Source organism: Chiroxiphia lanceolata, chromosome 26, assembly GCF_009829145.1.
Source record: "Chiroxiphia lanceolata isolate bChiLan1 chromosome 26, bChiLan1.pri, whole genome shotgun sequence".
NCBI lineage: Eukaryota > Metazoa > Chordata > Aves > Passeriformes > Pipridae > Chiroxiphia > Chiroxiphia lanceolata.
The window spans coordinates 519,151-534,672 of NC_045662.1; the positions used below are offsets into that span (position 1 = coordinate 519,151).

Consider the following 15,522-nt stretch of genomic DNA (forward strand, 5'->3'; position numbering starts at 1 on the left):
GCATGTGTAGCTGTTAAATCAACGTATCGTCATCATCATGGCTGGGCTTTGTGGACAAAGATTTGGGAAAGGTCTCTACCCACGTTTGACACAAGTGTGCTGGTGGCTAAAAAGGCCAATATGAGATAGACATGTCCGATTGCAAAAGGCACAGCAGAAAGACTCCTTAGGCGGTATATTCTGCAAGGCACGATTCTTTCTGCATTGTCTTTTCTCCTCAAGGGTGATCCTGAGTGCTTTCTCAAAGGCATCAGCAGCATTATAGATGGTGTGTCTCCAGACCTCCCAGTTGGAGGCTCGAGTAGACCAGTTATGTTGATCAATATGGCCAAGGCTGAGATGTTGTTTCAGGGAGTCCTTGTATCTCCTCTTCGGGGCTCCTCTCATGCGGCAGCCGGTGGCAAGTTCACCATAGAGCAAGATCTTAGAGAGGCGGTGGTTGGTCCTTCATCCTTGAGACGTGTCCTGCCCAATGCAGCTGTGTTCTCAGCAACATGGCCTCAATACTTGTGACTGCTGCTCGTTCTAGAACAGATGTATTGGTCACATAATCTGACCAGTGGATGTTTAGGATTGTACGGAGGCAGCGTTGATGGAAGCGTTCTAGGAGACGCAGGTGATGGCGGTAGATGACCCATGATTCGGAACCATATAAGAGAGTAGACAGCACTATGGCTCTGTAAACACTGATCTTGGTACTTTTCTTCAAGTGTTTATTTCACCAAACTCTTTTATGGAGTTTTCCAAAAGCACTATATGCCTTTGCTAACCTGTTGTCTATCTCCCCGTCAATCTCACCATCCAAGGAGATGAGGCTACCTAGGTAATTAAACTGCTGGACTGATTTGAGCTCTGATTCGCCAATGGTGATATGGAGATGATGGAAGACTTCCTGAGGGGCCAGTTGATAGAGAACTTCTGTTTTCTTTAAGCTGAGTTCCAGCCCAAAGAGCTCAGCAGCGTCTGCAAAGCAGGATGTTAAACACTGCAGAGCTCCTTCTGTGTGGGCAGCAAGGGCAGCGTCAGCATAAAGCAGCTCCCGGACAAGATGATTTAAGGTCTTGGTGTGGGCCTTCAGTCACCTTAGGTTGAAAAGGTTTCCATCAGTACGGTATCAGATGTAGATACCGTCCTGATCCTCGAGGTCTGCCATGGCCCTTTGGAGTATCCTGCTGAAAAAGACTGTGAATAGGGTTGGAGCGAGAACGCAGCCTTGTTTCACACCGTTCTTTATTAGAAAGGGCTCAGAAAGTGCATTGCCATATCTTGCTATCCATTGCCCAGACAGAAACCAAGGCCTGCACCCCACTCTCCCAGGGCTGGAGACAGGCACCTTTGCAGCCCCTGATGGTACCTGGAGCAGTGGCCTGACTCCCTCACTTCACAGGGAGTTTCTCTCTCTTCTAAAATGTCTCAAAGTAGCACCTGCTGTTAACATCTCACCCAGTCAGACACACCGATTCTCTCTCGCAGGAGAAGACAAGGTCTTCTTTAAAAGTATCTTCTCTCCATCTCTTCAGGTATCAAAATTGACTCATTTTTCTGAAGATGATATCTCCCAGAAGAAAGATAAGAGAGAATAATAGCCAGTTATAAACTACTGGGTATCTTTGCCTATAAAGGGATCAGGAATCATTAAGGGATGCAGTGGAAAAAGTATTGTGGGATAATACAAGACATGGGATGCTTGGAAGAAGCAGTAGAGGCAGGGAAAGGGAAGGATCCAGGCAGTTTGGGCTGGAGCATCTGTGGGGAAACAGATGGAGACAGGGACAAGAGGGGCAAATGATGTGTGAATTTGTGTCTGATCTGTGTGCTGACCTGGCCATGCCTGTTGCTCTGTCTTGTTTGCCCACCTGCCAGTAGTTCCCTGTAAACACAGTTATCAAGCCCAGCTGGAACAGGGAGCAGGACTGATCCTTCGCTCTGTGCTTTGGAAGCCTCTGACCATGGGCTTTGAACAGTTCTAAAAGCTACTGGAGCCACACAGAGTTCCCTGGGGACCTGCTGGAGCCCTCAGCCTCTTCCCAGAGGCCTCCTACCAGCTCTCATGCACTTCAGACCTCCAACCCTTCAGGGCAATTTAACAAATCTGATGCTCAACCACTCATCAAGTAGGAACCTGCCCCCCGTTGAGGCTACATCAGTGTATCCAGTCCAGCTTTCACCTTGTCTCCTGGGTCCAACTCCAAAGCTTATGAGACCTATAAAACTCAGTCTCAACACTGAGCCATTGTGGGGAGCACTTGAAAGTGCCCATGACACGGACATTCCTTTCTTCTATGAGCGAGGAGCCTGCACTCCTGACTGTGTGGGATGACTTTGTAACACTGTCAGGAACATTTTGAAAGCTCTGTGAAAGCCTGTAGCTGGAGGACTCAATTTTTAATTGCATATCTGTAGAAAGGAAAGCCACTCTCTATCATTTATTGTCATTCCTGATGTTCCAGAGGACTGGAAGTTGGTCACTGTGACACCTACCCATAAGAATGGCTGGAAGGAGGATCTGGGGAAGTCCAGACCTGTCAGACTGACCTCAGAGTCTGGCAACATTATGGAGCAGATCACCTTGAGTGAGATCACATGGTGCCTACAGGACAGTCGGGAGATCAGACCCAGCCAGCACGGGTTTAGGAAGGGCAGGTCCTGTCTGACCAACCTGATCTCCTTTTATGTTCAGGTGACCCACCTGGTGGATGAGGGGAAGGCTGTGGATGTGTCTGTCTGGACTTCAGCAAAGCCTTGGACACCATCTCCCATGGCACACTCCTGGAAGAGCTGCAGCCACAGCTTGGACAGGGACACTCTGTGCTGGGTTAGGAACTGGCTGGAGGGCCGGGCCCAGAGAGTGCTGGTGAACGGTGCTGCATCCAGTTGGGATACGGTCAGTAGTGGCGTCCCCAGGGATCAGTGTTGGGCCCAGTTCTGTTTAATATCTTTATTGATGATCTGGATGAGGGGATTGAGCGTACCATTAGCAAATTTGCAGATGACACCAGGTTGGGGGGGAGTGTCAATCAGCTGGAAGGCAGGAGGGCTCTTCAGGGGCACCTGGACAGTCTGGAGAAGTGGGTCGATTCCAATGGGATGAGGTTCAGCCAGGCCAAGTACCAGGTCCTGCACTTTGGCCACAACAACCCCCGCTACAGGCTGGGCACAGAGTTGCTGGAGAGCAGCCAGGCAGGAAGGGACCTGGGATTGTCAGGAAGCTGAACAGGAGCCAGCAAAGTGCCCAGGTGGACAAGAGGGCCAATGGCATTCTGGTCTGGATCAGGAACAGTGTGGCAGCAGGATCAGGGAAATGATTCTTTTCCTGTACTCAGCGCTGGTGAGGCCCCACATTAAGTATTGTGTCCAGTTCTGGGCCCCTCAGTTCAGGAACCTACAGGAGAATGGGCACATCAGCAAGGACAAGGATTGTGGGACTGCACTTCCCAGCAGAGCTGCAGGTGGGTGCAGAGCTCTTCACTGTTTCCTTGCTCCCCACAGAGGGTTTGTGCTGAGGAGTTGGCTGCCAGTCTGGGGGAGATGATGGTGTAACATGAACATCTCATCCCTTGTGATTGGTGAAACTTTCTCTTGGCAGCCACTACAGTCTTATATCTGATTTCCTGCATCTGCTCTGACATAAAGACCAGTGCCAACGGTGGAATTTTAATTTTTTTGATCATGGGGTAGTTTATACAGCACCCAGACCTGCTGTTTGCAAACAGAGAAAGGTTGGTGAGAGATGTGGTGATCAAAGGCCATCTGGAGCACAGTGACCATGAAATGATAGTTTTCCACACTTGATGAAGTAAGGAGGAGCATCAACCAAACCTCTACCCTCGACTTCTGGAGGTTGGATTTGGGCCTGTTGAGGACACCGATTCGGAAAGCCCCTTGGAAAGCAGCCCTTTGAAACAAGGGGGCCCAGGAAGGTGGGACATCGTTTGAGACAGAAATCTTGGAGGTGCAGGAGCGGCCCCTGCTGGCCCCGGCCGGCGCTGTGCCCCCGGCCCCGCCCGGGCCCGCCCGCGGCGGTTCGTGCCCGGCCGCAGCCCCGGCTCCTCTGGCCGTGTCTCCCCACGGCGCAGTAATACACCGCCGCGTCCCCAGCACGGGGCCCGGAGAGCCAGAGGGTGCTCCAGCGACGGTCTGGCGACACCGACACCTGTCCCGCCTCGTCCGGCAGATCTTTGGATCCTTTGTGAAAGCTCACGAGGAATTCGGGGCCTCGGCCCGGGAGCTGACGGTACCAGTGGATATAGTCATTGGTCCGTATGCTGGGGTGTGAGCAGTTGATGGTGACTTCGGTGCCCTCGGGGGTTTGTGCCAACGGCTCCTGCTGCACCTGGGCTCTGCCTGCAGCCACTGCCAGAGAGACAAAGAAGAAAAATATCAGAATTTCTTTTTGTCCTGTAAGTAGTTTCTCAGAACAAATCCTGCAGAAGCAGTCAGGGACATACAGAGATGATGAGGAGAAGAGTATCCAGAGCACGTCAACATGTGCAGTAATAGAAATGTCAATCACTAGTGGAGACATGAATGTGTGAATGATGGACAAAAGAAAAAAAAGAAACACATAGAGGAAAGGAAGGTGCAGTGATAGTTGGACAAAGAAGAGAGGCGTGAATTTTCTGAGGGAATGTGGGATGTTGTAGAGGGAGGGATGGATTGGAGGATGATTCAGGGACAGAGATCCGTGAAGAAGCCAGAGGGGACGGCAGCTTCCAGGGAGCTGTGTGACCACTCCAGCCCCAGCCCCTACCCCCAGGGTCCCCCGCCGCCAGCCCCGCGCACCGAGCAGCACCGCGGCCAGCGCCGCCAGCCCCGCGCCCCGCCAGCGCCGCATCCCGCCGCTCCGCCGCCCGCGCCTCGCTGCCCCCGCCAGCCCCGGCTCTCTGCTCCGGACGGACCGCCTCCTCTCCCATCCCCTCCCATTCTCCCTCCTCTGCCCTCCTCCGCCAGCTCCGCCCCGGGCCGGGCTCAGTCCCCTCCTCGCACAGCACCAGCACAAGCAGCGGCACAAATCCCTTTGGCATTGCCAGCCACAGCACACAGCTGGGGGCCAGCCCAGACACCACCGACACGCCATCGGAAGCACATCCACTCCGGGACTGGCAGCACACGGGCGGCGGCATTCAGGAGCCTCTCTCCTTGCCCACCAGGAAAACCTGCCCCTCCTCACCTCTGCAGCGCTGCTGAGAGCAGCAGCCTCACGGCTGGGGAGGGGGCACGGGGGGCTGCCAGGTGTGCTGACGCACTGCCAGTGTTGCTTACACTGAGGTCAACTCAGTATCCAAGCTTTTACATCTTGAGGAGGTGCAGAATTTTCATGTGAATGTTCTTATTAAAACTATTATCATTACCTCTATCGTTATTCAAATAATTGTAGATGTTTTGTAGAGGAAAAACCAATTTAGAGGTAACTAAAATGAACAGTATGATTTCTGTGGTGTGACAGGTGCCTGGGATCACTCTGGAGTTGATCTAGAGAAGGGGCTGGGAATAAGGGTCTCCATCTGCCAAGCCCGCAGCCCTTCACCTGCCCTTTCAGATGGGTGGGGCAGGGCTGTCCCAGCTGAAAGATAATATCTCTGCCCTCCTTCTTCCTTTGCTCCCCCAAGGGTGTTGTTTCTGGAACCTCTGTTGTCTCGGGGCTGGGAGGTGGTTTCTGACTCTCTCAGCAAACAGCAGGTTGGTCTCAGCATGAACCTCGGCTCTCTCGTCCTCACTGTCTGCCTGGGCACCTCCTGGGTAAGTCCTGGCTTTTCATCAGTGCACTCTTCTTCTTCCTCCCAGGAAACACTCAACAGCCCTATCAGGCCCCTGTGGGGAAATATCATTGAATAGAGAAAGATCATTGCAAAGTATCTTCTTGACTTTGCTGTGTTCACTCAAGAAGCTCTGATTTTTATAAAGGCAATGGGAAAAGAGAGAAGAGAAACCTCAGACCCCTTCTCCTTCTCTTCTCTCCCCTTCATTCCACCTCCCTCTCCTTCTCTCTTCTAATCCACCTGCTGCCACCACAGGACATCTCAGCTGTCTCTGCAGTACCACATTTCTCCCTCTCTAAAGAAAATCAGCAGATCCTGTCAAAGTTGGCCCAGGCACTTTCAAGCTCTCATCTCACTGACTTTACACATGGACTGTGTCCCATTCTGCCTCCAGGCTGCCAAATATCTGCCATGGTTTTGTCTTCTTCTGGCTGTCAAAACAGACAGGTCTCCCTCTTTGCAAGCTCAGAATTGTGTGTACTCAGGGAGTGAGGAACCCTCAGAGGTGACAGGGATGGATGAATCTTTTTGCTGTTCCTCCAAAAGCTCCTCAACCTGCTGGAGATGTGCTGGTTCCAGCACAAAAGCTAAGGCAAGACAGGCTGTTCCCTGGTCCTTTGAGTAGGAGGAGCAAGAAGGCAGAGACAGCACAGGTCTCTTCAGGATCTTCCTGAGCTCAGAGCTCCGAGATCCTGCCCAAAAGGAGTCTCATCTGACTGTCTCCAGTAGGGAGTCTCCAGCTCCCTACAGGGCGGGCAGCTTTCTCCACCAGGGTTTTGCATCCAGTTTGCTTTATCTTGCCATAGTATTTCCCTGTGCAGCTGCTGACCTTCACTTTCTTCCAGGCACCAAGGGGCAGATTGTTGTCACCCAGGAAGATGGAGAAGCCCTGGTGAAGCAGAGAGACCCCTTCCAGACCACCTGTACATACCAGACCAGTAACTTTAATGGATTGTCGTGGTACCAGCAGAGGAAAGGACAAGCCCCACAGCTGCTCTCGTCTCAGGCAGGGGCTGGCCAGAGGCAGAGCGGCCGTATCACTACGGAGCTGAACACCACAGGGAAATACAGTGTCCTGCAGGTGGAGGAAGTGGAGGTCTCTGACAGTGCCTTGTACCTCTGTGCTGTGCGAGACACCCTGGTGCAGGGAGCTCCCTGGGCTGTGCAACAAGCCAGGGGAGGGAGGGGATGTGTCTGTGCAAGGCTGAGCTTGGGGAAAGGGACCCTCCGCTGTCCCCTGGCAGCGCTGCTTCCCCTGTACACCCAGAGATCTGCAGGCTGAGCCCCTCTTCCAGGAGAGGAGAGTGTCAGTGGTTGAGAGGAAAGAGAAGGAGGTGAAACAGTTTCTGGATTGCTCATTCTCACTTATGGGTTCCGTGGTTCTTCTTCCCAACATCTCCAGGGAGTTGTTGGACAATTCAGGAGGCTGAGACCACTTCTGCAACGATTCCTTGTGCTGCTCTTGGCTTTCTGTTTTTCCCTGCTGCCTGTGGCTTCTCCAGGGTTTCCACTGGGCTTGTCCCTTATAATGCCTGCTCTGGGTTGTGTCCCTCAGAGTTCCGAGTTCAAAGTAGGGTGAAAAGCATAAATAAGATGTTATCTGCAATGCTCCTTTCTTGAATTGCATGACTCCAACAATTTCTGAAAGTGCTCAGAAGTGCCCAATGAAAACGTCCAGTTGCTGTGTGGCAGAAGAGAAGTGGAGGAGAGAGCAGGAAGTTGGGCTGCCTTTTATACCTGTCCTTCACTGCCACACAACCAGGGGCAGCCTCTGCACAGGTAACAATTTCCTCACAAGCTCATCTTGCATGCCAACCACCACACTGAGTGCTATGGGCTGTGCTTTCATGTCCTGCACTGCTGCCTTTACATTCCCATATTTGTGCCATGCCCATTCCCCAGTGAGGGCTTAGCCCTGGGATGAAAGGCCCCAGGATTTTGCAGCAGGAATGCAGCAGTGCAGGCAGAAGACTCATCCCAGTATTGGAATGTTGTGCATGGGATGATGTCCCCTTTCCTTGTCTTTCTCTCTCTCCTCAGCTCACCCCGATGCTCACTTGTGGTTGCCTCCCCATGGGTGTGCATTCAGCTGATGGGTTTGATTCTGTCCTGCCTAACGCTGCCCTCAGGAAAGTGCTCTGCACTATTTTGTCTCATCTCCACTTTGTGCAGTCTCTGAGTAAACACAGACTGCCCTGTGCTTGCCCGGCACCTTGTCCTTCCTCTCGATCCTCCAGCTCTGCTGCTTTTGACCTCAGGTGTCCTCAGCAGAGTCCACGGCTGATTGTGTGTTCCTGCCTTGTGTGCTCTTGGAGCAGCCGGGTTTGCACGGACACATGTGGGGACACAAATCTGTGTGTGATTCCACACTGGTATGCACGAGCCTCTGTGTGTGTCCATGTGTGTGTGTGTGTGTCCATGTGTGTCCATGTGTGTCCCTCTGTAACAGACAGATAACATACAAATGCTAAAAATTATGTTTCGCCTTTGTTTCTGCCTGTCAAAAACTTCCTACCAAAAATTCTGTGTCAGTTTTCCACCAGAAGTTCTCACCAGAATTTTTACACTGGAGTTTTCCTGCCAAAAGATCCTGTTATTGTTCATGGTTATCACATCTCTGCGAACATCTGAATAGGGCTACGTGCCAAGAAACCACACACAACCTCCTTTGAACACTATAAAAGATGAGGAAAAGTTTGGGAAAAGCAGGGGAAAGAGGAGTAGGAAAGAGAATTGGCTATAGCAGCTAAAGATCTCTCCTCCGCCTCACCCTTATCTTTTCTTCTGCCACCGTAAGCTGCCTGCCATCATCAGAGACTGGACTTCTGCCATCTTGAAGTGGACTGAGACCCACCATGCCACCCGTGTGAGTTTCTCCACCCTGACCATATTTCTGAGGGCCAAGAGGTGCAGCTGGACTGAGCTGCACAGCCTGGGACACGGCCCGGTGTGAGCGCAGGCGAGGCCCACAGCCTGGCTGCATTCCAGAGAACTAAGACCCCCTGCAGCTAAAGAGATAACATCGACAGCGGCAGAGACAGAGAAAAAAAAGGCAGAAAACTGCTTCTCTCTCTCTCTCTCCACCCCCACCCCACAGACCACTTCGACGGAAAGGTAGATTTTGGTGGTATCTTTTCTCTGCTTCTAAAAGTAATCTTAGCATTTTCTAACCTTTTCTTATTTTTTCCTCTTTCTCTTTGCATCTCTTAGCAGTCAATAAAAAACAGTTTTGGTATCAACAGATAACTTGTATGAGTTTTAATTTTGCTCAAGGGAATATTCGAATCTAAAACCACTTTCTGCAATATTTAAGCAGATCGCAACACCCTCATGGGAAGTTCATGGGTGTTGTTGAGATTTCCTATTCCAGGGATATCGTCCTCTGCTCTGGCCCTGAACTCCACAACGCAGCACGTTGCCAGGGTCAGAAGGAGCGTGGGTGCAGCTGAGTGGTGACGGCACCTGCCCCCTACAGCTGTGTCCCGGGAGAGGCAGAGAAATGCAGCTCCTGTCTCCGGAGCCCTTCTCTTCCTGTCCCTCCACAGCTCTCGCTCCGCTGCTGCTGATTTCGGCCCAAAAAGGCTGGTTTCACTGTCTGTCTGTCTGTCTGTCCCTTTTCCACACTGCGGGCAACGTCAGAATTCTCCCCCTACCCAAACAAAAGATCCTCATGAACCAGAGAATCTCGGTGCCTGCCCGGAATGGATCAGAATATCCAGGAGACGATTTCTCAGGAGAAGTCAGGGACACACATTGCAGCTGACTGGAGTATGCCCAGACCTGTGCTGTGCTGTGTATGTCACTTGGCACCCAGACATTCTGTCACAAACCTGTGCTTTAGGTAGGAGTGAAATGCCATTTTCGCAGGGATGTTTCTTTGCTCAGCTGTAGACACAATAAAAAGCTCCAAAGACAATAGTGTCAGTGAACCTGAGCTCAGGTGGGATTTGCAGCATGTGTCTTGCTGTCCCCGGCCGGCGCTGTGCCCCCGGCCCCGCCCGGCCCCGCCCGCGGCGGTTCGTGCCCGGCCGCAGCCCCGGCTCCTCTGGCCGTGTCTCCCACGGCGCAGTAATACACCGCCGCGTCCCCAGCACGGGGCCCGGAGAGCCAGAGGGTGCTCCAGCGACGGTCTGGTGACACCGACACCTGTCCCACCTTGTCCGGCAGATCTTTGGAGCCTCGAACAATAAGTGCGAGGAATTCGGGGCCGCGGCCCGGGAGCTGACGGTACCAGTGGATATAGTCACCAGTCCCTATGTTGGGGTGTGAGCAGTTGATGGTGATTTCCGTGCCCTCGGGGGTTTGTGCCAACGGCTCCTGCTGCACCTGGGCTCTGCCTGCAGCCACTGCCAGAGAGACAAAGAAGAAAAATATCAGAATTTCTTTTTGTCCTGTAAGTAGGTTCTCAGAACAAATCCTGCAGAAGCAGTCAGGGACATACAGAGATGATGAGGAGAAGAGTATCCAGAGGACGTCAACATGTGCAGTAATAGAAATGTCAATCACTAGTGGAGACATGAATGTGTGAATGATGGACAAAAGAAAAAAAGAAACACATAGAGGAAAGGGAGGTGCAGTGATAGTTGGACAAAGAAGAGAGGCGTGAATTTTCTGAGGGAATGTGGGATGTTGTAGAGGGAGGGATGGATAGAAGGATGATTCAGGGACAGAGGTCCGTGAAGAAGCCAGAGGGGACGGCAGCTTCCAGGGAGCTGTGTGACCACTCCAGCCCCAGCCCCGACCCCCAGGGTCCCCCGCCGCCAGCCCCGCGCACCGAGCAGCACCGCGGCCAGCGCCGCCAGCCCCGCGCCCCGCCAGCGCCGCATCCCGCCGCTCCGCCGCCCGCGCCTCGCTGCCCCCGCCAGCCCCGGCTCTCTGCTCCGGACGGGCCGCCTCCTCTCCGCCTCCTCTCCCTCCCCTGCCCTCCTCTCTCTCCCCTGCCTTCCTCTCCCTCCCCTGCCCTCCTCCGCCAGCTCCGCCCCGGGGCTGAGCCCTGCGCTGGCGCCTCTCGGGCTCTCGCCGGGTGCGGGCTGGATGCCGAGGGCAGGCGAGAGCGGCGACAGCGCGGCGGTGGTCGGGGCTCTGCACCGCGGAGGCGGCGGGGCCGGGCTGGGTGGTAGGGATGCGGGTTGGTATCGGGGAGATCAAGATTGACAGGCCATGAGCTCCTTTCACCGCCATCATCTCTTCTTCCCTCACATCCCTCCTTTACTGGCACGTGGGGACTCCTGAATTGTCCTTCAGGGCATGTGGTTGTTAGAATGGTCAAGGGGCAGGAGAGGCAGAACATCCCTCTGAGCTCAGCATCCTGGGCTTAGCCTCTCCTGGCAAAGAAGAACCTTCTGAAGTTCAACAAGGGCAAATGCAAGGTCCTGCACTTGGGGAGGAACAAACCTGGGCACCAGTACAGGCTGGAAGGTAAAGTCTGGAAATATTGTGCTGTAGCTTTACAAGTAAATACAGGAGACAGGATAATAACGGAAGGAAAAGCTCATGCACAAGTGGGAGAATTGGTAGCAGTTTGAAGTGGTTTTAACCAAGTTCTGACTCCATTTATATTTACTATGATTCTTTGGCTGTCTTCAAGGGGTGCCCTGAGCAGATCCCCTTCTGGGATAAAAATGACTGGCAAGTAAACAGAGTCCATGCATTCACAGATAATCTGCATCAAAAATTTGTCTTCCATATGCTCCAGACATATCTTACTTTGCACCCAGTCATTTTGCCCCCACAGCAAATACTGAGGTGGTAAAAGTCACCCACAGGTAACAGGGCCTTTGACTGTGAGATTTCCCCCAAGTGCCTGAAGAAGGCACCATTTGCCTCCTCTTGTTGAGCAGGAGCTGTGTAGCAGACGTGTAACTACAGCACCATCTGTGCCAGAGGGGAAGTGTGAGAGCCTCTCCTGGCATGCTGTGCTTACCTCTTCTACCCCTTGCGCCATCCTTGCTCTTCAGGCTCTGATAGACCAGCCCCTCCATTCCCACTTTTAGCTTCTCCTTCTGAATTTGGCAGACATTTGCCAAAATGCTCTTGCTTCACTGTGTCAAACACAGCACCACTGACCAGCAGGACCAGCAGGATCAGTTGAATACTCCAAGAGGGTCCTTTGGGGAGAGAAGCCAAAGCTGCTGAGTGCTACTGCACCCCACTCCTGCCAAGCAGGAGCTCAGATGAGCTCTCAAGGGAGAAGAATTATTTTCTGACTTCTGTGCCGGACTTTGCATCTCACTCTGTGTAAGCAAAGGTAACTATAGAGTTGACACTGAAATGGATCAAGATCCCTTCAGGGGATACACCCATCCAGCCCTGTGGGATCAACTTGGAGTTCAAAGATATTCCCATGTAGAAGCTCTTTGAGCCCAGACTCTCTGCCTTGGAGGAAAGGACCGCACCAAACCATCTTTGCTACTGGCACCATTTATAGAATCATAGAATCATAAAATGATTGGGCTTGTAAGGGACCTTGAAAGACCATCTAGGCCAATCCCCTTGTCATGGACAGGGACATCTGTCAATTTGTCATTGAATCACCTGGTCAAAGCTCCACCTAACCTGACCTTGTACACTCCTAATTATGAGGCATCCATTTCTCTGGGCAAATTCTTCTAATATTTCACCACTCTCATCCTAAAAAAATTATTGATTCTGTCTAATCTAATCCAATCCAATCCAATCCAACCTAATCTAATCTAAATGTACCTTCCTTTCATTGAAAACCACTTCTCCTGTCACTACTGTTGAAACGTCTTTCTCCATCTTTCTTATAAGCCCCCTACAAAACACTGAAATGCCACAACAAGGCATCCCCAGAGTCTTCTCCTCTCCAGACTGAACAACCCCACCTCTCTCAGCCTTTCTTCACAGGAGATGTGTTCCAATCCTCTGATCATTTTCATGGCCCTCCTCAGGATTTGCCCTGACAGATTCCATAGACTTTTTCCACAGTCAGTGAAGAGATATCAGCTCACCCACCAGACTTGTGCCAGCCCAAAGCAGATGTGCACAGGAAATGGCAGGAATCCTCTTTCTGGGGACACAGATCCTGCGATCCTGCCTCTGAACTTCCCCACTAGAATAAACTCACAGCAGGGCCCCCAAACCTGGTCACATGTGCGTGGGTTGTTTCATCATGGGATCACAAGCGAACCCACAGGCTGTCCTGCCAGAGCCTCCAACACCTCCATGCCATGGCCTCCAACCCCACACCCATGTCCATGGATAGGGCACATAGAGAGCAGGGACATGGTTTCATGGTCAGCAAACAGGCTCAAGCTGAGCATATTACTCTCATTAGCTGCAGCTCTACATTACACCAAGCACAGGTCAGTTTTGTCTCAACCTCACTGAAGCCTGGGACAGAAGACTTGCAGAAAATGTCAAGTCCAGCACCTGTGTGGTGGCCTTGGACAGTTTAGGCAGCCTCTCTCTGGAGGTGACTCCAGATACCTAAGGGATGAGACCTGTGTGTCTCTGTGTGTGATAAGCTATCTGTCGAGCTTATCTTGAGTGTCAACAGAAGAAAAACAGGTGTCTGTAAGGCCTGGATTGCCTGAACTGTGGGAGACAGCATATTTTGTAAGGGCTGAACCGAGGCTTGAGAGTGCCTATTTCTCTCCACTGATGATTAATGGAGCAAGAGAAGGACCTCAACTGGAGACACCTTATCTGGAGGCAGAGGAAATCAATTTTCTTCTACTAAGGTTTTGTCTGACTTTGAACTGAGATCTTTGCTTAGTTCTTCAATTAAGACTGAAGACATAGGCCTTAACTGCATTTAGAGGCTCTGAAATGAGGTAGGTGAATCCCTTAAAGCCTCTGTATTCATGTGCCCATAGTTGCCTTTAGTTATCTCCCACCCTGGACGTTTCACGACCACCTTAGTATCCATCACCAAATACTTGACACTTCCAATCTCTTGGGACATGACTATTTCAGACATCTGCATGTCAGCAAATGGATACACGAGAGAGCACTGAGTTCCTGACAAGGTTCTCATACCACAGCTGCAGGCAGGAAGCAAACACCCAGCAAATAGGCACTTAGGGAATTGCACTGCTGTTCTTTAATTGGCCTGAGGAAGAGAGAGTACTATCCATCTCTGACAAGCCCCTAAGGCCTCCCAAAGGTCAAACTCCCTGTGGCACACAGAAGGAAAACAGAGAACTGTCTCCCAGGTGTGGCCAGCTCAAGCTTCAGTGCGTTAATGAGGAGGGTGTGGGGATGTTCTCATGCTAATGATGCTGGCAACTCTCTGGGGTATGATCTCACCATATGAAGCTAAACTAAAGAGAGTTTACACTCTGTGTGTGCACGCAAAGCTCCCTTTAGTGGAAGTGCAGTGGTGGCTGTGAGAGGGAAAAGATCAGGAGCACAAGCTGTCAGTTCCTAGCAGGTGGATGGAGACGAAACTCGGCCAGGCAGTTGTGTACAGCTTGAAATGAGTCAGCAAGGTGAGAGCTGCTCCTCCATTCATCTCCTAACATCACCAAACCCAGAGTTCCCCCAATAAATCTACCTGTCTCCAATGCTCTCCTTTAGCCAAGGGGACCATGGCTTCCTCGGGAGGATGGTGCATGAAAAGATGTCATTTGGATCACTTCCATTGGCAGCTGTGGTGAGTAAAGCCTGCCCAAGACATCGAGTATAGACTTCCACTGCCTTGCATGTTTAAGGAGAGCTGGATTAAGGAGGATTTCTCTACCCTTTAAATACATGAGATTTCTGTGGAGGAAGATAGGAGAGAAAGAGATCCTTTAGATGGTGTTTCAGCAACGTTGTCTTACACAACCACCTGAGAATGACATATGTACTCCCCTAGACAACTGATGAAGAATCCTGCCTTGTCTGCAGGGAGGATATAGATTATACCCTGAAGTTCAGCAGAGCTCCCTTAAATGGAATTCACCTCAGAGGATTTTGCCTTCAATCACTGAGGCTTGGAATACCTCTGCACAAGTTGAGATGTGCGACATCCATCTAAAGTGCTCACCAAACTCCTGCCTTAGACCTCAGAGACAACCTGGCACTTCTAGAGGGCTTTTATCCTGTATATGAGGCAAAATGAGCCATGTGTCGCTCATGCTTTTTCTCTGTCCGTGGAGAAAGAAGGGGGGTAAGCTGAGGAGCTGAGATAAGAGTATTACTCCATAGATATTTCAGCTTGGTCAGTAGAAATTCTTCCCCTGACCCTGGGATGGCAAAATTACAAAGAGGTGAATCCTACCTCTAGCAGCTCTGCTGAGAAGCAGAGATCAGTGGAGGACATGGAGATATTTACCAAAGCTTCCTGTGCTGAGGCCTGGAAGAAAGCAAATATACAAGACCAGGAGTCCTTGAGCAGTATTTCATGTTAGATATTTCAACTTGGTCAGCAGAAATCTGACTTGCAAAGGCTTTTCCTATGGCTGGAGAGCCTCAGCCTGCTGTCCATACTTTCCTATGTTGGTTTCTTATCTCACAGAAGTGACTACATTTACTGTCTTCTAGATGAGGTACCTGATCCAACAAATAATTCTCCAAATGTTCATTTGCTGGCGTAGGCCTGATTTTCGGGATCAGATCTAGTTGTCCAAACATGTTTTAGCAGAGGAGGATTTTCCTGACAATTTTAACTGAGGATAGATGCCCTTTTTGCATACTGTGAATTTTCAGGGATGGTGGTTTTGTTTCATTACCAGCAGCATCTGAAGAGCCAGCACAGGCAAGCAAACTCAGAGAAACTTTTCTTTCTTTGCAGGTGGACCTCAACAGATGGAAGGAC

The 15,522-nt window shown here is 51.3% G+C and overlaps 1 gene segment (V, D, J or C); it reads right to left on the reverse strand.

The window, feature by feature from the left end:
- Positions 1–9,036: 9,036 nt before the first annotated feature.
- On the reverse strand, positions 9,037–10,585 carry LOC116798716. The segment is given in 2 exon segments: positions 9,037–10,105; positions 10,534–10,585. Coding segments are annotated over 2 exon segments (462 nt in total).
- Positions 10,586–15,522: the final 4,937 nt, after the last annotated feature.